This window comes from Podarcis raffonei, chromosome 6 (genome assembly GCF_027172205.1).
Source record: "Podarcis raffonei isolate rPodRaf1 chromosome 6, rPodRaf1.pri, whole genome shotgun sequence".
Lineage (NCBI taxonomy): Eukaryota > Metazoa > Chordata > Lepidosauria > Squamata > Lacertidae > Podarcis > Podarcis raffonei.
In genome coordinates this window covers 39410783-39435215 of record NC_070607.1, presented here as the reverse complement: position 1 = coordinate 39435215, position 24433 = coordinate 39410783, and the positions used below count along the sequence as shown (strand labels likewise).

The following is a 24433-nucleotide window of genomic DNA, read 5'->3' as shown; positions in this document are numbered from 1 at the left end:
ACCATCTTTCTTTTTGATGAGCTGTCAGTTTAACCACTGATAACAAATCTCAAACTTTATTTAACCAGCCCATTTTGATTTAAGTACAGTGGTACCTCAGGTTAAGTACTTAATTCGTTCTGGAGGTCCGTACTTAACCTGAAACTGTTCTTAACCTGAAGCACCACTTTAGCTAATGGGGCCTCCTGCTGCTGCCGCGCCGCCAGAGCCCGATTTCTGTTCTCATCCTGAAGCAAAGTTCTTAACCTGAAGCACTATTTCTGGGTTAGCGGAGTCTGTAACCTGAAGCGTATGTAACCTGAAGCGTATGTAACCCAAGGTACCACTGTATTTAAAATTATTTCTGAACCCTTAAAATCTTGTAGCTATTAACTGAAATTAACAGAAGCTGTTTTTATCCTCCGTAACTCATCTTCATATCAACTGAGGGTGTGTTTTTTTTACAAGCCACTTTATGAACATTACTGATTTTTCATGTGTCTTGCATTCAGATGTCAGGTAAGGAAGGGTTAGCAAAAAAGCTGGCGTTTGATTGTAGCTTAGAAAGGAAGTCCATTCATGATGGTTGCAGAGTGGATAGAAGTACCTCACTGTCAAGTCAAGAGAAATTCCCAGTCCACCTATTAGGGCTTCCATGTAAGGAGGTTAGGAAAACATTGAGAGCTGCTTGGGAATTACTCTTAACAGCTCTTTCACCGAATGTTTCTTGTTTTGGCTGCTATTCTTAAATAACAGCTGTGTATCACAGTAATGTGTCATTAATAGCAGAATGGATATATCAACCAATAAATTGTTAATGGACCATACAGGAAACATGTTTGCAGACCCAGGTGCTAAAATCGTGTGCGTGTGGCGTGGCGCAGGGCCAGCCAAGGGTAGAAATAAGGCACAGGACATCAGTATTGGATTGAAACTGGCCACAACTTTTATTGATTACAGCTGTAGGTAGGCTTTGACGAAGGCAATGGGTATCAACCAACCCTCCTGCTGGTTGATTAAAAAAACCACTTCGATCGAGAGTCAACCTATGCCATACATCAAATTAGGGTGAACCCATTAGGGCCGTCACCTGGAAGGGTGCTATGGTCCATCAGTGGCCATGTGGACTCCTGGGCAGAAGCACGTTTTCCCAGTTTGCTTTAGTGGGGTATACAATAAGCTAATGATCCAACCCAGTGACTTATCTGCCCAAAGTTGTGATGATTGCTCTGAGGTAGGCAAAAACCCAAAGCCTGGCCAATTGGTCTGCAGGAACAAAATTATTCCCTGGTCCCAAATTCAGTGATTGATTATTCCATAGCAAGGTTCACCCCACCTGCTCACTCAACTTTGGGTGGACTAATCAGAAACAGGGCAGGTGGATGCAAAATCCTGCAATGATCTGAGCAGGGAGGCCTATAACTTACAGTGGTACCTTGACTATCGAACGTAATCCATTCCGGAAGACCGTTCGACTTCCGGAACGTTTGACAACTGCGGCGCAAAGGGCGGTCGGCAAAGTCAATGGAGAAAAAAGAAAAACACACAGCAGAAGCTGTTTGATTTCCAGGGCACGTTCGAAAATGGAAGCGTTTGAAAACCAAAACATTTGGCTTCCAAGACGCTTGAAAAAAAGAAGTACCACTGTATAATGAATAGGCAAACTTGAGTGAAGCCAGAACTGCTGCCGAAAGCACACCCCTCAGCTCACTATGATTGGCCCATTTAAATGGGCCCACCAAGCAGTGTGGCCCTGCGGAGAGGCTCTGGCGTCCCCCAATGGCCACATTGTGCAGAATTTGGCCCAAAGACTGGGCTGTATCAGACCACAAACCGCCAATCCCCTGGAGTCTCAGGTATGTGGCCATTGCATGCCCTGGTGCTTGGTACAGTTTGTGGCCATTAGAACTCATGTAAGAATTCAGCGTACAGCACTACATTCATTTAAGTTTTATTGATTTGCCTTGTCAAAGCCAGGCATATGAGCATGGATGTCTGTATGCACATGAACACGCACACATCCATGATGTACATACACACCCATGCCTCACCCCATACTTTCTGGTTGCAGTACTTGTAGGTAGCATGTCTTTTTATTTTTCTCTGAAATCACTAGGTGCATGTGCATATTTCTTTTCACAGTGCATGTTTGCACTGAGATTTTGCAGGTTGTCAGGTGTATGTCTAATTGCTGCAGTCTTCACATACGAAAGTCTTCAGCCAACACTGGCCCTCCATCTCTCTATACCACAGAGAGCTAGATCAGCACAGGCTGAGCAGGCTTTGTGGCTCATTTTATGATGAAGGCTAAAGTTATTTTTGTACGGAAGAGGTTCAACAATAAAATGGGTTATCGGGTATCTGTTGCATATTCTCCACTGTTTCCCAGAGAAATCATGTAACCAGTGGCATTGCGGTCCTGGGATGAAAACAGGGGATGAGGCACCTGGATAATACCTGGCAACATTTCAAGGTGAAATCAAGTGCTATTCATCTAAAGGAAGCCAACATCCATGTGCCTTATAAAAACAAGGTTTTTAATTTTGCCTGGTGGGCAAGAGGGTGGTGACCGATAGGCCAAAATCTGTTTGGAAAGATTTATTTTAAATGCATCATCAGAAAACCGGCGAATGCATTTTGGTTTATACAAAGTATAAGCATAATAGTATCAAGGGCACATTATACATGAATGAATTATTGAGAAAGGAAAATACTATTACATACAATATGAAGTTTACAATATGCAAGATTAAAGTTATATACAATTTAACCATTGCTGAGGGCTGCAGTGCTCCACCAAAACTCCCCTAGTTAAAGTTTACTGCATAATCCCATCTATCCTAACTACATGACCTGTGAGTTTAAGAGAAGAACATAGCTACCAGTCCAGAATGAAATTCCGGGAATCAGGCTCCTGTGGGCTTTGATTCATGTTACTAGATTTACCAGGGTAAATCAAACAGAAAATTAGTCCAGGTAAAAACTAAAGAAAATGTTTAAAAATAAAGTAGTGATCCTGACTCTGTTCATTAAACTGAAATGTTTTAACTGTAGCATTAGTTTTAAGAGCAATTTAAAGTTGCAGTGGTGGTCTGGTGTGCCATCTATTGGAATCTAGAAAAATTATTCTCTTATGATTCAAATTATCGAATTGCTAAATCTTAACAGAAAAAGAACACTGGTTACAAATTAATGGCTAAACAGCTACTGGTATATATGTTCTAACATGTTTACAAAAATGAAGAGTCTTAGCCCTCCAAACCATAAGCAGATATTAAGTCTACATCCCTCTGTTTTGGTGGCTAGTGTAAATCATTGTTGCTTAAATTTATTACCCACCCTGGGTCCTTAGGATGAAGGGTGGGTGATTGATGATGATAATTAATCTATATTTCAAAAAGTATTCTACTGAATAGACTTCGGACATGCTGAATTTGTACTATAAAATGCTAAGAAAGTTTCCCATGGAACTTGTATGAGGATCCATGGATGATAGTTCTTCCTAATGTATGCTTAAAAATTCTTACGTCATCAGAAACTAAAAATGGATACTATGTATGTTCATGACCAATCATTTTTTAAAATGGTTCTGCTTCAGTTAAGGTAGTAAACATAAAGGTAATTGACCACATTACAGAGTACTGTTATACATTGGGGGAAGGGGCAAGGATCCCCTAAACTGGCTGCTAGATTCTCCCCATAATTCCTGGATTTATTAAAAATTGGAATTAATCAAGGTTTTATTAAACTGTGCCAAACTCCACTGGATTCATCTTATGCTAATGAGCCAGGCCAGCCTGGGATAGCCAGCTGAGTGTGGGTCATAGGAGGAACAAAGATATTAATGGCCGAGCTATTGACCCATCCAGAAAGCTGTTAGGAGGGTGAAGACTAGGGTATGCCAGACCAGGAGGGGTGGGGCCCCTCCTCCAGCTGTGTGTTAGTGGGAAGAGACGATGGGGGTTTAAAGGGTGTAGGATTTTAGTTTAGATGATGTAAGCTAACAGGGGAAATGTGAGTTTTGCAAGCTGGGTGGGGGCTAGAGCTCAAGGCAGGCTGTCTTGTTTTATACTGCAGAGAGGGTCAGACACAATGTTTGGGATCTGAGGGTGCAGCAGTGGAAGGAACAGGACCCTCTCGGGATATGAATGCTCTGCACTCTCCATCTAGGCACAGGTTCTGTATATGTGTAAATAACCACAGATTCTGCTGTGCCTCGTTGTCCAAAAGGAAACACATACCCTGGTCCCAGCGTGCCTGGTATTCCTGGAATCTTGCAGCGTTTGGAGATCAGGGTGGCATGTGACAATAGTATGCTAGCGGACATCTGGCCTCTTCTAACCTTGCTTTTCTACAACTGCAACCTAAAATGAAATAATACAATAAATTGTATTAATCAGTGAACAAGAATGACTAGCATAGAGTGGAAGTTCTGGGATTTTGCAGTGGGACTCTTTCAGACCTCCTGGCTACATGATTTTGCGCATGAAATGCTGCTAAAGTGTTGCTTCCTTTATTCACATGACTTCTTTAACGATAGAAATTGTGATTTGTTCTGAAGTATTACTTTGCTAGACTAATTAAAATCCAATAAGCAAAGAATATAATATGCTGCTGTTTTATTCTAGGTTAATGGCATAGACTTGAGGAATGCCAGCCATGAAGATGCTATAACAGCCTTGAGACAGACGCCTCAGAAAGTACAACTGGTTGTGTATAGAGATGAAGCTCATTATAAAGATGAAGAGAATTTGGAAATTTTCCATGTGGACTTACAAAGGAAAATGGGCAGAGGCTTAGGGCTAAGCATTGTTGGGAAACGGTAAGGGTTACACTTAATCATAGCTCTGTGTGCAGAACGTTACAGAGCCTTGTCTTCTCTTAAACTGAAGATCCCTCCACAGAATAAGCTGCAAAGATTATGTGCTCTTTCAGAACAGGTGCAATATTTGTAATGGTGGTTACACCTTTAGCTTTTCTACAAGTAGAAGGGTGAAACATGCAATTAGATGCATTATACCTGAATCTGATTTTCCTTTTACATTTAGGAGGACAAACCTAGTACCTGAGAGCTACTGTAGTGTAATGACAGCTGCCAGTCAGAATGTTCCAAAATGTCACCTCAGCTTCTGACTCACGAGGCAACCTTAGGCAAGCTGTTAAGTCTCTCAGCATCCTATCTAAAATATGGAAGTAATAATGTTGACCGCCGTAAATCGATTTCTGAGAGTACACTGATAGCAAGAATGATTTAGCCACATAAGAAAACCAGTGTTTTCATTTTAAGACCAGTGTGTGGTCTGATGAACAAGCATTAAGAGGAATAGCTTAGTCGGTAGACAACATGAGACTCTTAATCTCAGAGCTGTGGGTTTGAGCCCCACATTGAGCAGCAGTGGGTTGGCCTAGGTGATGCTTATGGTCCCTTCCAACTCTATAATTCTTCTGTGATTCAAGTAGCTGCTCCTTAAAACTCAAGACAGGATTTGTATTGTGTTGCTTGTCCTGGATAAAGGTAAAAGGACCCGTGACCATTAAGTCCAGTCGTGACCGACTCTGGGGTTGCGGCGCTCATCTCGCTTTATTGGCCAAGGGAGCCGGCGTACAGATTCCGGGTCATGTGGCCAGCATGACTAAGCCACTTCTGGCAAACAGAGCAGCACACAGAAATGCCGTTTACCTTCCCACCGGAGCGGTACCTATTTATCTACTTGCACTTTGATGTGCTTTCGAACTGCTAGGTTGGCAGGAGCTTGTCCTGGATAGCAATATCTAAATGCCTATATTCCTAGGAATTGTATGTACCTTTTAACAACTATTTATTTGCTTGTTACAGTTATATCCCACTGGTTAATAATAATAAAACCCACAACTGAAAATTACCAGTATACATAGCACATTAAGCAGTAGTACAACCATAAAAATCGAATAAGAGCAGATAAAAAGTCTAGAAGGGGGGGGGGGATATCATTAGATACCTAGACTAAAATGCAGAGCAACAGAGAACATACAATGTGCAAATTGTTTTTAGAAAATATTTTTAGTGGTGCAGCAATGCCTGTGCTTCTTTTCAACTGTTAGAAATGGAAGTGGAGTATTTATCTCTGACGTCGTAAAAGGAGGAGCCGCTGACCTTGATGGGAGGCTAATTCAAGGGGATCAGATCTTGTCTGTCAATGGGGAGGATGTAAGGCATGCTTCACAAGAGGTGGTTGCTACAATTCTTAAGGTAAGTGCATAGTGTATTCTTGAGCACTAAATCATGCTTGCAAGGTTTCTGGAAACCGGTGTTTTTTTTTACGTTACCATGTGGTTGTGGTTTAGGCAAAAGTATGATTGTTTGCATGGGGGTGGGGGTAATATATCTAGGGGGGAAATTAAAAAGCCACCAGGGTGTAAATGCTGTATGTTTCTTTGCATATCCAAAGTGTGCCCAAGGGCTTGTACAACTAGAGATTGGACGACTGAAAGCTGGATCTTGGCTGTCATCACGGAAGACATCTCAAAACAGTCAGGTTAGTGGCAGATGGTGCATTAATAAGAAATGGGAAGCTGATGATATAAAACTCAGGATGTGAAGATTTGACCTTGTAATTCTGGAAATTGGTCTTACAGCCCAGCTATAGTTGTAACCCAGAGAGTCAAGGTTGTTGTTTCAATATTTTGGGTGACCCATATGTCTGTGTATTAACCATTGGACAATACATCCACCTTAAGAGACAGAAAATGGCTTGGCATTCCATTTCATAATACATGGGCAATTTTACTGTGCACATGTACTTTTTTAAAATGAAATCAATAATTGCACCGACAGGCTGCGAACAATAGATTTTGTTTTCACTTTTATCTTGCCCTTCGGTCCACTTGGAGCCACCAATATGCCTAGCAAGCTTTTCAGCAATAAAATATGTGGGAAACAGTTGAAAAAAGTCATGTATCAACATTATGCAAATAACATGTGCCAATACTAAAGAAAAGGCTGTATTGTATTCTGACTTAAGAGAGCTGGCCAGCAATCGCTAGGATTTTCACAGGAAAGCATGGAGATTGTTAACTAAGTCATTTATCACCAGTTCTTGTTTCCGCTTGCTGTCATTTTCCAGCCTGTGTGCCCTTCTGTCGCAGACACCCAAGTGCCAAGCTCTAATTTTGCTTCACCTGAACTGCTGCACTGCAACCTTCCCAGTCAACATGTGTATTATTCCTTTGCCTTATTCCCTGCTAGTTTGAAGAGAACTCTAGAGAACTGACAGCTACTGCTAATGAATTCTCCATGCACCCTGAGGAGCACTAATCCAGATTCTGCAGAAATTTCATTAGCACTCTGTGGCCTAAAAATCTGTTTAGCTAGAGGAGGTTTTCGATTTTTTCACACACAAGACTGCACAGCTAAAACTTGGCAGCTGGGCACCAGATTTGGTTGGCAAATGAAATGTTTCGGTGAAATACTCTTGCTGTATTAGAACACATAGGAGTTCTAACCTCTCAAAGCTTTCCTGGAGTTTATTCTGTAAATTCTCTCTTACTTGGTCTAGTTAAGAAGCCAAGCAGAATTGTGTTGTCTGTCTACCATCCAGTCTCTTTGAACCTTTTTTAAACACAGATGTTGGGCATCCATATGTAAAAGAAAAACGAGTGCTTCCATGTGACTTATCTGTTGAACATTAGTGTCAGCAGCTGTCTGTGAGAGTTCTTAGTAGCACAATCTGTCAGTGCTTCTGGAAGTTCTCATCCAATGTCATAGTGAGGGGAGCAGGTTTGCAGATATTATTTATTCATTCTTTAGTGAGGCCATGGATGGATACTGAACAAGAAAAACTCTGATAACTTCCATTTTGGATTTCTGTAATACATTGTGTGGGGGATGGCCTGCCAGAGGACTGGAAGCTTCTGCAGATACAAAATACAACTTGGTTCCTTCCTTCATCCTTACCGGTTTTGCCTTTGCATTTCAGATAAGCCAACACAGTGTTCATAGCCACTTTCACCCTACATTTGCTCCAGTTATCTCCACTTTACAGAATTTTGTCAGCACTAAGAGGTCGTCTGCTGATTCCTCTCACAGAAACTCGGGTATGGGACAGAACCTGCAAACCAATACAACCCTGTGAATTATGCTGAATGTTCACTGCCATCTTATTCTGTTTATTTATAAAACCCAGTTAGGTATTTACTTCTGTATGTAGCAAGGAAGCAATTCTTAGCAATAACTCCTAAATATGAAATAGTCCTGTGAAATATGGAGCAGATGATTAGGAGTTCCTAATGTGCTAATTACAGTTTCTCACATTGTATTTGAAGTGGCCCAGGTCCTGTTTTTCCTTTTTTGAGTCCACTTTGTGCAACATCTAAAGTTGGCTGTTACCTACTAAGGTTCAGGGCCCAATAAACTACTTAATTTGTAATGGGCAACTGGCATATCCAACTCATTTCTAAATACTGAAGGAAAAGCCCGGCAAGACTTTAATTTTTCAGCTATATGGTTCCCCCCCCCCCCCAATATATCTGCAATTAATTCTAGTTACGAACATTTTAGTGTATGTAGTTAAGCACTGTAAGGTATTTATTTGGGGTGTTCACTGACCAAAATATTTGCCTATAAGGTAGCAGACTTTATGCACTCTGCAAGGGCAACTATGCTTGCACATTTCACCCATTGTCAAGAAAACCTATAGCTAGTTTTTAATCTCCCAATAGTGATCAGGACAGAGAGCAAATTCAGACAGACTCCAAACTACATTGGTCAGCCTACAAAGCGTTTCAGATCAGGGCTTGCTGTTTCCCAAAGCACTGAATTAGGTTCCAGACCAAGGCTTGTAGTTGCACACCCCTAGTATTTGTCATTTGCAACAAACCTAATAAAGCAAAAGTTAGGCAAAGGACATCCATATTGTATCACCATCTCTGGGCAAAGATATGCAACAGTCACCTTGTGTCTATTGGGGGTATACACTTGAACACACTTCAGTGGATAATGGGTTCCCCACTTCCATGCTCGGTGAACGGCAGGCGCTAAGTCCTTTTCCAGTTGCATAATGTATTTCTTGCTCTGGCATAAACAATTTTGATAATAAACAATTGTGATAATTTTGAAACGGCAACCAGGGACTATAATCTCCTGATGGCATTATCTCTTAATTACAGAAATTAATTGTTCATTTCTTTATTAGTTGGGACAGATATGAGCCCGAGGACTGTGGAAATAACAAGAGTGAGTAGCTTTTCTTACTTTTCAAAGCATTTAGTTCTTATTTTAAGTGAAAGGAGCTACATAAGGTTCTTTCCGTGTGTAAAAGTTAGCTGCGTTTGTTTCTTTAAAAAAAACAAACTCAAAACATTTCTACATTTGTTTCTAAAAAAAAAATGTTCAGCTTTTATTTTCAGATTTTTATTTTTTTTAATGAGAGGTGATGAACTCGCTTTGGGCTGTATGTGAACATGGGACCAAAACAGAGTTTGGCCATTTTGCTCACCCATCCTTAGTAAAATTATATTAATACCTACTAGTGGTGTAGTATTTGTTGTGGCCTTTGTATGTGATGTATGTGCCATCATCTTTCCACAGCTTATGTGCATGAGTTGCTACCAAATTAAGGGTTCTGTGGATCAATAGGAGTCTCATATAAAAGAACCAGTGGCTGCCTTTAGGTTGTGTTTTACTTCTCCAATTGAACAGGCTTTCCATACACGCATAAGGATTATCTCCTGGACTTAGTTGTTGCTAAATCAATATTGAATGATGCACAGGAAATTGCTAGAAATTTCGCATCACTGTCATGCTTGGTTTTATTTATTACTAAGGCCCATGTGTTAAATGTCTTGAATGATGTCAACACAAATAGTTATGTTGCTAACCTCTCTGTTAAGGGTCCAAATGATGCTCTTGGTATCAGTATAGCTGGGGGCAAAGGAAGCCCATTGGGAGACATTCCAATCTTCATCGCCATGATTCAAGCCAGTGGAGTAGCAGCACGTACACATAAACTAAAAGTAAGTGAAAAATATAAAATTATCCATATATATTGTCTTTATTTACTTGTTGCTGATTTTATCCCCCCCCCCCCAAGAAAACTGCAAGGGTTATATATTGTTGGATATACTCGGACAGGCATTTCCATTCTATTTCCAACTGTGAAATGTGCTTCTTTCTTACTTCTGATTAGCAAAACAACCTGTGTCAACTACTGTGAGAGATTGTATAAGAGTAATAATAGAAAATTGCCTTTTAAATGGACTCTGGTTTCTGGAACCAAGGGTGTGAGTCATGTCATGCAATCTGCCATTTCAACAAAGCAAGGAAGCTGAAAGAACACAAATTGTCTCTATGAATTTACTTAAAACCCATATGGATTGTCTTGTGCTAGATCCACTGTCCTGGTTTGTGCTTCACATTAAACCATAGTTCAAAGCAAACTGTGATGTCATGTGAACAAGCAGTTTGCTAGTGCACACTGCTCAGAAGTTCCCATAGTGTCGCACCCCTGATCCTGCACTGCAGGCACAGCAAAGCCAAAGCCTGGCTTGTCATGTCATCTGGACCAGGGCTCATGTTTCCTCCAAACAAAACATAAGTATTGTTCTTGACTTACTGCTTGTGATTTGGCAGTTTGTTTCACTCACATTAAATGATAGTTAGTTTTAAACTCTGGTTTAAGATGATCTGCAAACTGGGCCATTGTGTCTTCTATGTACCTTCATCTCTGCCAAACTCTAAGAAAGATGATTTCTATTTAACCAAGTATTTGGTGATTGAGCAGCCACTTCAGACACTTAAAATGTGCTCAACACTATGTTATTTGACTTTCCTGATGAAACATGTGTGTAGAGAACTTAAATTGTGACCCGGGAAATCCATGGGTACAGCCATAGGTTCAAAGCAATTATTTCTGTCATTGCCACCATGTATTTTTCAGCTTCTGCAATCATAGGAACTCTTTCCAAGTGCCAGCAGCTGTTTTGGCAAACAGCCCAAGCCATGGCAAACAGCCCAAGTCCCCAGGGACCCCAAAGAATACACTGGGTGGCAAAGATCCTGAAAGTCTTACTTGGCCCTAAATGTTTAGGGTATTCAGTAAAGATATGCATAGAAATAACCTCTTTTTTTAAAAAAAAAGAAATGTCTCCCGTGGAAAGCCGAAGCATGTTTTGATTGCCTGAAATGGCTCCGAGATTTAGTGCCTACTATTTGGTTAATAGTACCATTTTATTTTTGAAGGTAGAATATCTTTGTAGCTTTTGTATCAATATACTTAACCATAGCGATGTAAAGATGCAAGCATAAGTACCATAAAGATTATGGTCACCTAAAAACAGCAAGATAAGTTATAAGTGCCTTCTTTCCTGAACTGTTCATGCACTCTTGCTAAAAGAAAAAGAGCTCGCAGAGAGGCGTTTCAACTGTTTACTATACAGCTCTGGAATTCTTCCCACTCAGAAAACAACAACTTATCCTGGGAACATGGGGAGCCATATTGTGTGCACCACTGGTACACATATGTACCCTACAGCGATTTCCATGATAGCAGTAGTACTCTACTCCGTATCACATGTCAGGGATGAATTTGTGTATAGGAAGAAGATTGTGTGGGGAAACAAGCTGCCTTTTCACTGTGTGAACTGGCCTCAAGACTGAACTTCATCTGGATCTGCTGTAAGACTGTTTGGGTCGACCTGCTTCTTTAGGTGAATGTTAGGACTCTGTGTGGAGGTGATGAGGCCAGTGATAACTGTCATGCCATTTATGTCACACTTTATTTAAGTGAGACAAATGGAAAATTAAACAGGCTGTTGCAGAAAATTAATACTAAACCCTATATCTTCAAGGTAAGTATTGCTTCCTATGTACCCCATTGACATCTGTGGTCACAGATATATTATCTACCAGAGATCATGTGATTTCTCTCATGACGCTGCATATTGAAAGAATGTGCTTTTGTGCGCCACATGCATGTGCTTGGACTGCTGTAGGCTTTTGCTACTTAGGATGTGTTTTGGTGTAATTCTCTGCTTCCAAAATTTATCAGTGAAGTAGGAGCTCTTTGTTTGTGTTCTACTACTTCCAGGAGGAGTGTTTTATCCTCCCTATGAAAAGTACTCAATGATCAGTGAAAATATAGCAGATCTCTATTGTCTTTCTATAACCGGGAAGCATGAGTATGCAGAGTCAGAACTTGCAAGAAACATTGAGCTTTTTTCCAATTTTCCTTAATGCCAGCAATTTTTCTGTAGCTATTGTACTTTTCTTTTTTCCTTTTAGGTTGGCGATCGGATTGTCAGTATTAATGGGCAGCCTTTGGATGGGCTGTCTCACGCTGATGTAGTTAATCTACTGAAGAGTGCTTTCGGGAGCATTATCCTGCAGGTATGATGATAAATTGAACATGCGGCTGCACAAGGATAGATAAATGGTGTTTTTAAAGAAAAGGCTGAGCATCAGTGGCGCAAGGCATCACAGCACGGCAAGGCTCTTGCTGATTTGAATTATGCAAGATGAAAGCAAGAAATTATTTCATTCAAGAGTGCTTTATTCTTGTCCATACACACTGAGAACATGATCCTATAAAACTGTGAGGGGGAGAGGGAACGACTTCTTGCTGTACATGAAAAATCATCTAGGCTTTCAGTTTCTGTCACTTTTGAAACAAAAACAAATTCCCCCCTCTTGCTACATAGGTTTGATGGAGCTGCCAATCATTGTAACCTTATTTGTTCTTCAAAGCAGGAGGGGGCACGAGAAATAGCATTGCTTATTTTGAACCGCTATATATGGCTGGTTATCAACCAAGTGGCAGTACTTGGATAGTACAATTGATCTATCGTCTTAATTTGGCAGGAGGAAGGGAAAAGGTGTGTTATCTAGTAAGATGACTCCCTTCGTGTTTGTATGGAAAAGCATTTATTTTCTTAGTAGAGCTAATGAACATGCTTACAGCTCATCTAAAAAAAAAAAATATGGGCATGCTCTTAATAAAACCAAACTTATTTCACAGGGTTGCCGTGATAAAGGAAGGAAATAATGGGACAGGGAGTTAAACGCTTTTAAATACCACACCACCTCCCACTCCCGGATTTAAGCAATTTACACAAGCGCTCATTCTCAGCAATAACCCATATGGGGGCAGAACAATAAATGTTATGAATGCATAGCAAAACAGAAGAAAGGCAAATTTCTAATGCACTGGTGCCACTCCACAAGAAAGAGGAATGCAAAACCACAAATTCCAGGAGGAATATAAATGGGGATTTAAAAACATCCCTCATCTGCCCCTGTTCTAGCTCTTGTCTTATCCGTGAATGCCTTTGCTAGTGCAATAAATGGTAAACTGACCAAATTAAAGCTGCTATCTGAGGTTATGTTAGACTCACTCCATATAGTGAATGCTGCCATGATTGTAGCCAAAATGGGGCCCTCTGGAGAAGGCAATTTATCAGGATTCTCAGGGAAACCCAAATGTTTGCAGAACGTTACAGAATCTTTTTTTTAAAAAATGTAAGGGGCAAAACTCCATTTAAGAAAAGAGCCCAAAGAGGGTTTGGGGGAGCATATCTGCTTTATGTAGATTTTGTTGAAATTAGTCTGATAAGGTAAGGCCTGCCTGTGCTCAGGGCAATAGGTTCTAATGATAGTAACAGGTGCTAAGCAAGATTTTAAAATACTGAAACTTGGCAAATTAACAAAAATAATTTTGATAGATAGAGCCAATCTAATGCAACTGAGGTCACCATTATCACCACATGAACAAGCCCAGAATAAAAATCCCAGCCGAAGTTGGATGGTGAACTTTATGAGCAGATGCCATAGTTGTTAATAAACAGTGAAGTGACATTTGTTTCCATCTTTGAAAGTTAATAGAAAATAGCACTGACATGAGCTGGGCATATGACCATACTACTGCTGTCACTCCAGAAGTATTGTGATTATACCTACACTGTCCCCAAAATGAGAACAGTATTATTTTAAAATGGCAGGAAACCAGATTCTATGGGGATACAAGATTAAATATGCTTGCTCATGACATGTCTGTTACTCATTACATGTCTGTTATATCAACACTTCCAGAAAAGCAGATTGTTCAGTTATTCATCTTTTAAAAGGCTACCTCTCCCCCCTGCAGTATGGTTCTTATTTAATAATAATTGACCTACAAAAATAATACAATGCACATATTTTAATTGTTTGTTATTTATTCACTTTCAATTTTTGCATTAAATATGCATTAAAATTAAAATTTCTACCAAAAAAAAATCTTTTTTTGTAGAAAAGACATTTAAGAGTCATTGTGCAACTTGTCTTGTTTACGTTCCTGTATCCAAACAGATCAGCAAAAAAAAATGGATGTGATGAATAGGAAATAGTTATATTTCATTTTAAATAACTGTACTTCTCATTTGCCCATTGATGAATTCGCACCACAGAAGTGAACTCATCCTATCAATTTGATAATCATGAGTGACACATCATTAAGTAATTCTATTATCTGCTAAACCACCTCATAGTCACTGGCTATGAAAGGTCAGATAATTGTATCCACTGGTGTGGAAAGCTTTATAGTCGATACGTCCTGGGGCAGGATGGCAAAGGAGTTTGTTAATGCTGTTTGCAAATGGGAGATTAGGATCCTGGGGGAATATTTCATCCCTCCTCGCTGTTTGGATGCTGCTAGTTAATTTAATCAGCTGTCTGCAGGTGTAGTAATGAGATAAGGGGAAGCTTTTTGCAAGGTTGTTGAACTTTGATATGCTCTTACTGCCAGCCACAGATGGGTGAATATAGATATGTTCTCCTGCCAGGTTTTGCTGTTGTTTTTAACCACAAAGCACGGGCATTTTAGCTGTTTTCCCATCCTACTGGAAAATTATAGTATTATTCTGCCTTATGAGTAAGACAGAACAAGCATATAAAATATTATCTGCTGTTTAATCAATACGCTGTGATTCTGAAATCTGGACCATTTATTTTAAGAACACTGAGGGTTAGGATATCAAAACTGGACCATGCCACTAGATTTCTTCTCTTATGTGAACCAACTTCACTCAGAGGAGAAAGTAGCCTTTTATTAGCTGACTCAGTAATACATTAATTGGGTGAAAAGACATGCTGGCTTCTTTTAGAGATAGGCATGTTTCACCATTCTTGCATTGGGTCATCTTATAAATGAACCAACCTATTACCCCCCAGTTGGTAAGTAGCTCAATTTATGGCCAGTCCAATCCAAGTTTTCATGGAAGCAGCTTTCAGCAAAACAACACAGATGTAAAAGAATAAAATTTGGAGGGGAGGCAAAGAAAACCCCCATAGAGGACTTTTGGCCAAGACAATCTCCTGTAGGAGTGGTCATTTGACACCCAGCTCCCTGTAGCCGGATAATTTTCTAATGCTGTTCCTCTTCTTGGAGGTAAGCATTATTGAGCCCCTTCTTGATTCGCTAATCTTTGTGTCCAAAAATAGCATGTGCAAAAAGCTTAATGCGTTCTTGCAATGAATACAGGTAAGGCAAAAGGGGTAGGAGTTTAATATGTTCATCTACTTGCTTTCCAAGTCTAGAAGAAAATAAGCATCATACATGTGTGCATTTATACAGGCTGCAGTCCTATAGATGCTTAACTGGAAGTAAATCTCATTTAACTCAGGGGATTTACTTCTGGGCAAACATACCTTCTTTTCTTTTGAAAAGCTGAATAGGGGTAGATCTAGACACAACAAAAAGTGTTTCTGGAAAACGTGTTGTAAACTTCATAATGGGAAATCACGTTGGCTAAAGGTGGGACTCCACAGCGCCATCTGGTGTCACACTGTTATAACGCATATAAAACGCTTTTTCTTTACTAATGTAGCTGAGTCCCAGGTTATATAAATGGCTTTCATTAGCCTTCTCTCTAGGCACAAATGATGTCTTTATCCACTTAGCTTTAACAATGCTACAGTCTTGAGTGCTTCCACAATTCACTCATCAGTTAAAGTTCCGTTTTAATTAGGAAAAGTGGCTTTCTAAGAATACAGAATTTGCTGGTTGATAATATGCTAGCTAAGATATATGTATAGATTTGTCACTTTCACTTTGTCTTGCAGGTTGTAGCTGACACCAACATCAGTGCCATCGCCAGCCAGCTAGAGAGCATGACTGCTAGCACTAATTTTAGCCCACCTACAGAAAACCATCCTGAAGACCCAGAGTAAGTATGCATGTTGTGCTGATACTTAAGTTTTCTAGAGGAAGCAAAACATTGCTCTGAAGAAGTTGAGAATGCTCTCAGTTTAATGGCATTGATATTTGGACTTGCGATCAGTTTTAACAAATTACTTTGGACTTTGAGCATGCATTATAATTTGTCCCTTGTTTTCTATAGCTAAAAGGCTTTTAAGTTGCCGTAACAATTTGAGCTTCCATAACTCCAAAATTTTGAATTCCATGCTGTTGTCAAAAATTGCCATTAGTTAGGTGCAGCAGATGGTATGGCTGCTAGTGAAGCCAGTTGAATGGTTTAGCTGGGGTGATTTCATTATGGTATGTTGAGTATTTGAGGTGGTGTTGTCTAGATCTTGGTTCTTCCCCATGTTGTCTGAAATAATGGAGATGCATATAAATGGATTGTAGAGGGGGGTGGATTGTAGCTTAATACACATTGTTAGATTTTCCAAATTCGGTGGGATGAAAGATTTATCCTGCAATCTATACCATCTTACTTGGAAGTAATCGAACTTAGTGGGGCTTACATTTGAATAGGCATGTGCAGTATCAGTCTTCATGCATAAATCTAATAGACTATCACACCAAGGGCAGATGATTCTTTTCTCTGTAGTCAAGATCCACAAATGCACTGGAATTTTCCTTGTAAAATGCCACCCTGTCCATTTGATTGAAATACTTAGGGAGTCCAAGTGTGTTTTATAAGCTGGTCTCCGACTGTAATAAATTATCTATTCTATTCTATTTAGGGAGTCTTTTTCCTTAATGTACCTCTTGCCTTATGCATCTTACTTTTGCTGCTTCCTTGTGACATCTTTCAGTCTGAATAATGTCAGGGTTGTATTTATCCAGTGATTCTGAATAAGTATTGCACAATGAAGAATTTTTCATACAACATGTGATCTCTAGACCTTGTGAAAGGAGGGGAGGGGAGGAGTATATCAGCAAGAGAAAGAGAAAATCAGTGGGGTTTTCAGAGCATTGCAGGGTGGGTGGGTTGGACCTCAGTCTCCTACCTTGCTTCTTGCCCTTCTTCATGACTAAAAGAAGCCCTATAAATTAGGCATATAAGCAACTATGCAATTTCCTACATGGTATGGGTTGTATCATTCTCCTTTTCTTAGTATAGACTTTGGGTAGGGTCGCTGCTCTTTTTAGAACTTGCGTAGGGAGTATCCTGCCTGTATGTCAGTAGACCCAATGATACATCCCATCTCTATTATTTTAGGAACAAGGGTTAGATATGCTTTTGTTGTTCAAGAGCACCTGTTGAAATGCTTGGCTGTCCTCAGCCTCTTCCCTTGATAGATTATGTAAACATTTTTGTTTTCAGCTGCTAGTCTTGAATATAATTGCTAATAACACAAAAATATGCAAATGTAAATCTTCCAGGCTGCCAGAAGATTTGGAGGGTTTTATTATTATTATTATTCTGATTGACTTGTGACAACCAATCCTCCTGAGTTTCCTCCACTGATGTGTTGTCATGTTGATTCTGCTCCTTATCTGGCTACGTTTTCGCTTGAGCTGAATTATGACAACTACAATTCCAGATGATCTGCCCTTAGAGAAATTAAATGAAGAACAGCTTTGCCCACTCTTCCTGAAAAAGCTTGTAGATGCATGCTCCATAAAGTTTCTCTTTGGCTTTACTTTTAGTCTTTTCTCCCCTTTGATTCATGATAACACCAGTCACCAAAACTCAAGTTCAGATTACTCTTTGCATCTGTTTCATTGAATGGTGCTGGGTTATTTCTTATCAAATGACTCCCCAGTCTTCTTGTAAACATTCCAATTCAGCAATTGGTGTTTTATCTATTTCCTTAAAGGGGGGGGGGCTCATTTCTGCTGTTGGTTCCATTGCAAGTCAGATGCACATCTCAAAACTTCAAGATTTGCGGTTTGCTGACCTCCTCTCCAAAGGGGGCTGCCCTGGTATTATTCTCTTCCACGTTGGTCGTGGTTAAACAAATATTGGGACTGTCTTCTTTCATCTGTAGCTGCCATCATTAGTAGCTTCACTTCTTAGATAGTGAGCTTCATTTTAAAATACATATACTGTGGAATCACAGGGCCACAAACATCTTTCATACAACCACTTTCCTTCCAGCCTGGATCTTCTGAGTAGCAATTCACTTCAATACCATTCAACAATCTATAGGTTAGTCCTTGCCTGCTGTAAGCAGAGCACAGGTTTCTGCTAGATATAATTGTTTTGAAAAGTACATGCATCAAGCAAAGCAAATCACTTATGCACTCCTGCTATCCTAGTGTTGCCAACTTTTTGTGAGCTTTCTTCATGCCATGGTTCTCCTCTGTGAACAGCTAAAAACATCAGTAGTTAAACATTTTCTAGTTTTCACTGATGAGAAAAAGTTCAACTGGCCAATGCCTACCTCTTATGCTGCTGACAAAAGCATATAGAGTCAGAGGTGGAGGAAACCTTAACAGCTCTATTATAGGCCATCATTGGGCACTTCCTGAGGCCCATACTTCCTGAGGGAAACTCAGCAAGATGGGTGGGGTATAAATTTACTATTATTATTATTATTATTATTATTATTATTATTATTATTATTATTTTCTCCAGCAAGGAACCCAGTGTCAGCCTCCTTGATGTCATTGTCTGTTTATTTGCCCCCTCTCAGCATGTAACCAGTGAGAAGACTGAGGAGATAGACCAGTATCCTTCACATGTCTTTGTTAGAGTGCAACTTTGGGAAGTTGAGAGGATTAGGCCCAGAGGGAAAGTGTAGTGCAAAGGATTGGACAGTATTGCCATCAGTGAGAAGGAGGGGTCTCACTGAGGACATATTTACAAAGGTCCTTCAAAAACCTAGAGCCAGCACTAGTCTCACATAGCTAATTCGTGAGAAAGCCCAGTAGCTCAGTGGTGGAGCGTATCCTTTGTGTACACAAGATCTGAATTTCAGACCTTGGCCTTTCCAATATCAGTGCTTGGAAAGGCTCTTCTGCCTGATACCCTGTAGAGCTACTGCCAACTAGATCAATACACACCATTGATCTGACAGTGTGCAGCCGTTTCAATTAGGTTACCTTTCCACTTATTAAATAAGCTCTGTTTTAAGTGGCATTTGCTGTGTTTTCCAGATCACCTCAGCCTAAGATTATTGTGTTGGAGAAAGGCTCAGATGGATTGGGATTTAGTATTGTAGGGGGCTATGGAAGTCCCCATGGAGACCTCCCTATTTATGTCAAGACCATTTTTGCAAAGGTAATCGACAAGAAAAGATGAACCTATGCATGTATCTTCGCTGCTTCAAAATACATTTGTAACAACTAATTTCATTTTAATTTGATCAAAGCCACTCTTTGATTAGGGAAAGTGGGGGGCAGTCTGTGAGTTTCCATATCTTGGAAAATTGGAACTACACCCCCAGCAGGCTGTTGCTAAAAATTTAGCTCTCACAGAGCTACAGTCCACTCCCCACCCTTAACAATGTACAGTTCTTAGCGGGAAAGGTTCTTGAAATGTAAGGTGTGTTTACAGTCACCCTTTAAAGTTCAGAAAGGTGTTGGGCTCTCAAGCTCTCATTTTTGGAATGAAGACAAGTCATTTTCCTAAGTTAGATGCTGAAGGCCCCTTTAAAAGCACCAGTCTGAGGTCCAATTCGCAATTAATGTGTGATAACATGTCAAGTTTTTTTAAAATAGCAGCTGTGGGGAGGAGCTGATCAGAATTGAGATCTCAGCGCATGGGAAAGGGAGGTTTAACTCTGGTACCAGTGCAAATCCCTTCCCGAGCTACTGTTACCAGGAGAGAAGTTTACACAGCTGCTATTTTGATTTTTCAAAGCCATGCGTTTTAATTGCAGCCATGCATTTATCGTCACTCCTAGTTCACCATGATACCTCTGGCATCAAGTGTATCCTTTGTTCCTCTCCCACTTAAAGATTCAAATAAGTGTTCACGTACCTGTTTCTGGGTGTTTTACTCTTTGTTGATCTGGTGTATCATATTCTTTGTTCATTGCATTATTTTCCGTATTTGCATGTTTCTTACTCCCAATTGAACCGTTTGGGGCATTATATGACAAGGTTGCATCAGATTTTATGCACAGCCCGTTGTGCATATCTTGTTTCAATCTTTGCTTAGATGTGCAGAATCTGAAATGCGAAACAGACATTTAAAAAAAAGATGTCTCTGTCAAGAAATTATAAATGGACAGGCATGTGGAATATTGGAGAGCTGAGAACATGTAAAGATGCCCACAATCAGTTTTTTTAAGAAAGAAAAAAGTTAAAAGGGGAGTATTAGAAAATGGGACACTGTTTGCAATCTGGTTAGCACAGCTTCAGGTACTTAGTTTAGACATTAATTATAAAAAAAAATCAGGAGTCCTGCCATGGCCCCCTGGAATGCTATGCTTGAGGGGGGCTCTTGTTGTGACCTAGCAACTCAACGATTCACCCAGCAACTGACACAAATAGTATACATCAGTTATCTCATCTTGCAAAGCTGGTAACACTGACCTACTTGGCCAGCATTGTGTTAGTTTTAAAAAAAAGTGGGACAATTTTACATCATCAGTTCACATTTTCAACAAGTTGTGTGTCTGTGATCTGAAGCCATGTGTGCAAATCTTTATCCTATGATGCATGACTTATTCCTTCCAGAGTTCTTATGTGGGCTATCAGTACACATCTTTTGAAAAGTGGTGCTTCTGCTAACAGCAGCCTGCTGAGTAATAGCGCAGCAAAGGAAGTTCTCCTCGCCCTTCCCTAAAAGCAGATGGCTAGCCACTGTGTGGCCGATAGCAATCTCTGGAAAGCTAAATCAGCAGCACAAGATGCGGGGTGTGTGTGTGAGAATCTCAAAAGGACAACTTTATGGATACTTGCAATATGCAAGAACTAGCCCACACAGTGAGAGGCTCTCAGAAGTGCATCAGGCCTTATGGAAAGATCTCATTTCCAAACACTGCATGGCCCAGTTGGCAGCCTACCAGGTCTAGAGCAATGAATGTGTGCCTCTATACCATTGATGGCATATGGGACACACACACCTACATGTGCGCTTGATTTCCTCTTCAATCTCTTTATTACAGTCAGTAATCAGTATTCAGTTGATTTGATCTTGTTCTGTTTGGTTTTATCAAAAAAGAACAAAAATGGCAGGGAGTACCATTGACACGCCTAATCTTGGAGGTGGGGGCAGGCTGGTCTAGAGCAGAATCTTCTCTCCACCCCCCTTCCTCATCATCTGTGAAGTGTTTGAAGCATTAATGGCCACAAATGCCCCGAGAAGCATTAATAATGATAATGGAATGTCACCATTGAGGGTGGTTTGTGTATGTCTCTCTTTCTTCTTCTTTAATTAAGCCCCATCAAATTGCTTGGCCTCTGATGTGCCATTTCTGGTTTTTTTCAGGGAGCAGCTGCAGATGACAGCAGACTGAAGCGTGGCGATCAGATTTTAGCAGTTAATGGAGAGACTCTGGAAGGCGTGACTCATGAGCAAGCTGTAGCAATTCTGAAGCGCCAAAAAGGGACTGTAACACTAACAGTGTTGTCATGAGATTTTGCTGCAAATTCAATCTGGGCTGGATGCAATTTATTTCTGAGCATTGCTAGAGCTGCTATAAAACAATCCTGTGTGGGATGAAAACCCAACTCTGTCTAAATTTAGCACACCATTAATCATGTTGCCTGTGCTGTTTACATCCATTGTAGATGTTCGTTTTGCCTAGTCATTGAAACTAATTGTGAAATCCTTAAGCCCACCCAACCCCATTCATCCCTGGTTTCCTTTGAATGTGCTTCCTGGCTCCTGCTTTGCCCAGAACTGTCATCAACCAATAGGAAGTAAAGTCACTGAAACAAAAATTAGCTTATACACAAGAAAGAAATTAGCTTATCGTTGGATCCCATCTCATGCACAGAGATAACTACAGAGTGGCTTTTCATCTCATTCATGGTTTACTTATGTTCATTCTTTTTTTTTTCAGCCATTCCAGAAAACATTAAAAATGTAATTCAATTACTGCTGTTCTAAATGATGAAATATCAGATTCTCCCATGGGAAATTAATTGTAAACTGTGTTCTAATCATGAAATGTCAACCCTCCCTGTCTAATCTCTCTGGATAGATATTTGTAAGTTAGTGGCAATCATGACAAGTCAATTTCAGCCTCTCCTTAGTTTGTGTGTGCCATTGTTTTAAAGGCTGGCTCCCAGAAATTCTTGAGATGGATAGGCATGAGCCTTTTGAAGGGGCTGTCTCATGGGAGCTGGTTCAGTGATAGGGATGGTTTGTACAGTATAAAGCTTAATTGCACAGAGGCAGAAGGAAGCACCTTAACTTCAAATAGGGCTACGCATTATTTATAATGACAATATAGCAAAAGAAACCTGGTGGCTCAAGTTAAATTTATGTAGTGCAATGTCATTGTCATCAGTAAACAAAGTGACAATTTTCTATCTAAAGCCTGCAATTTCTGTAGAATGTATGTAAACTGTATGATACAATTAGAATGCAATAGCGTTCATGTTGATTGTATATGTGCTAAATTGGTCAAAGGTGACACAGTAATCAAAGAAAAGGTGGTTTTGTCTCGTTAAGATTATTGTCTTTGTTTTATGTGCTATGTTTGGATCTAGCTAATCACAAAGTGCTTTAAGCTACTGGAATACTTTCATGGGTGTTCCTTGAATAGTGCCTGGAAGAAGATTTTAAAGGATTTCTACACATCAGTGTGCAGATTAATGCTAGTAATATTTCTAAGAAATGCTAAGAAAATGTCCCAGGAAGAAAACTGAAGAACACTTTAAAGGCTGGAGGCATTCTGTTTGATAAAATATGCTGAAGTTCACACTGCACACCCATAATTAAACTTGAAAAAGCATTTTAGACTTGTTTAAGGATTGTGACCAAAATCTGTTGATTGTTCTAGTTTAGTTTTGACCAAAAATGTGTAATTTGACAGTTCCTAACCATTCTTTTCAATTTGACCCCAGCTTTTGCCCTTTTATGCATATGTTTCTGATATAAAGAATGATGAGCTATAACTGAGATATTTTGCACTCCCTGTGGCTCAAGGCAGAGATCACATGATTGCTGCTTGTAACTTGCACTCTTCTGTGTGCCACATATAGTACTGCCAAAAACTGCATTGCAACCTGCAACTGAGCTGGTAGGGAAGTAAGTGCTATATGTAAAAGATAAAAAGGCACAATCTGCTAGGAAGTTCTCTTTGCTTTGAGCCCTGTTGAGATGAATGGGAACTGTCTGAACATGGTGTGGGCAGGGCTTAGGGCAGGAAAACCTCCCAATGGATTGTGCCTCAGTTCTTTTAATGAAGCCTGCATTATGCTTTTTTTTTTTAGTATATGGGCTTTTGGTTTGTTTAATAATGCTGACTTCTGTGATATGGGTGGGAGGTAACAAAACATATAGTTCATTTATGTATGGCAGTAAAATAAAATGTTTTACGACTTCCAAAGATTTGAAATAAAATTCACTTGCAAAAAGTTGGAGGAATACTGGAGCAGAGTCAATATTGCACCAATGCACAGAAGCCTAACTTTATTTTAGAAGAGAAAAGATACATCCCAGATGACATTTTTCCTTAAAAGGCATAATAGACTCCTGGAACAAACACTTAAAAATGAGTATCATTTGGGAGCATGGGCTAAGGACTGTTGATTCTTAGCAATTTTGTCCCTTGCTAAGTTGTTATTTTTTTTACTTGTTACCCGCACTTCACACTAAGGTCCAAGGGTGGGTTATAGCATTAAAACACAAGATTAAAAACAATATTGTATCAAGTTGTTATAGCAGGCCTGTGAGAGCGTCGGAGCAATGCTCTCTTGGCCAGGCCTTAAACCACTTAATCTTCAACTTTCCCATTTCATTGGTTGCAGGTCACTGCCGTACCAAGGTGATCTACATGCTCCACAGTGAAAGCAAGGCCAGTCGGGAGCATTTGTCACGTGTTCAGCACAACTCCCCATCCCACAGTGAGACAAGAGCCTTAACAGGAGTGCCAGCCACATTAGCTGGGAAATCCCCCCAGGGCGTTCAGGAATCCATCCATCTTTGAGGGTAGACCATCTCAGACCATTGCAGAGTAGGGTAGCTATATTCAGCCCAAATCTCACCATGGCATTGTCCATCCTCAACACAGCAAGAATACAGTGGTACCTCGGTTTAAGAACAGCCCTGTTTATGAAGTATAAGAACTCCGCAAAACCAAAAGTAGTGTTCCGGTTAGTGAACTTTACCTCGGTCTACGAACAGAAGCTGA

General features: G+C 40.1%; 1 protein-coding gene and 1 long non-coding RNA gene across 7 annotated transcripts in view; one reads left to right on the top strand and one right to left on the bottom strand.

Moving 5' to 3' along the window:
• Positions 1–23658, top strand: part of PATJ (PATJ crumbs cell polarity complex component) — a 157843-nt gene extending 134185 nt beyond the window's left edge. For 5 of the 6 annotated variants that reach the window (XM_053392227.1, XM_053392225.1, XM_053392226.1 and 2 more), the window contains 10 exons: positions 4608–4801; positions 6061–6208; positions 6408–6494; positions 7935–8052; positions 9150–9190; positions 9847–9969; positions 12236–12340; positions 16049–16152; positions 19278–19401; positions 21559–23658. In XM_053392227.1, the coding sequence (XP_053248202.1) occupies positions 4608–4801; positions 6061–6208; positions 6408–6494; positions 7935–8052; positions 9150–9190; positions 9847–9969; positions 12236–12340; positions 16049–16152; positions 19278–19401; positions 21559–21705 (1191 nt within the window). In that variant the 3' untranslated portion in view covers positions 21706–23658. The remainder of the gene's footprint in view (positions 1–4607; positions 4802–6060; positions 6209–6407; positions 6495–7934; positions 8053–9149; positions 9191–9846; positions 9970–12235; positions 12341–16048; positions 16153–19277; positions 19402–21558) is intronic. The other variant, XM_053392228.1, reaches the window with a different exon arrangement.
• On the bottom strand, positions 7972–20312 carry LOC128415678 (uncharacterized). The gene is made up of 3 exons (XR_008331036.1): positions 20104–20312; positions 9835–9963; positions 7972–8066 (listed from the first exon to the last, which is right to left on the bottom strand). It is a non-coding gene; the product is annotated as an uncharacterized LOC128415678 (long non-coding RNA).
• Positions 23659–24433: the final 775 nt, after the last annotated feature.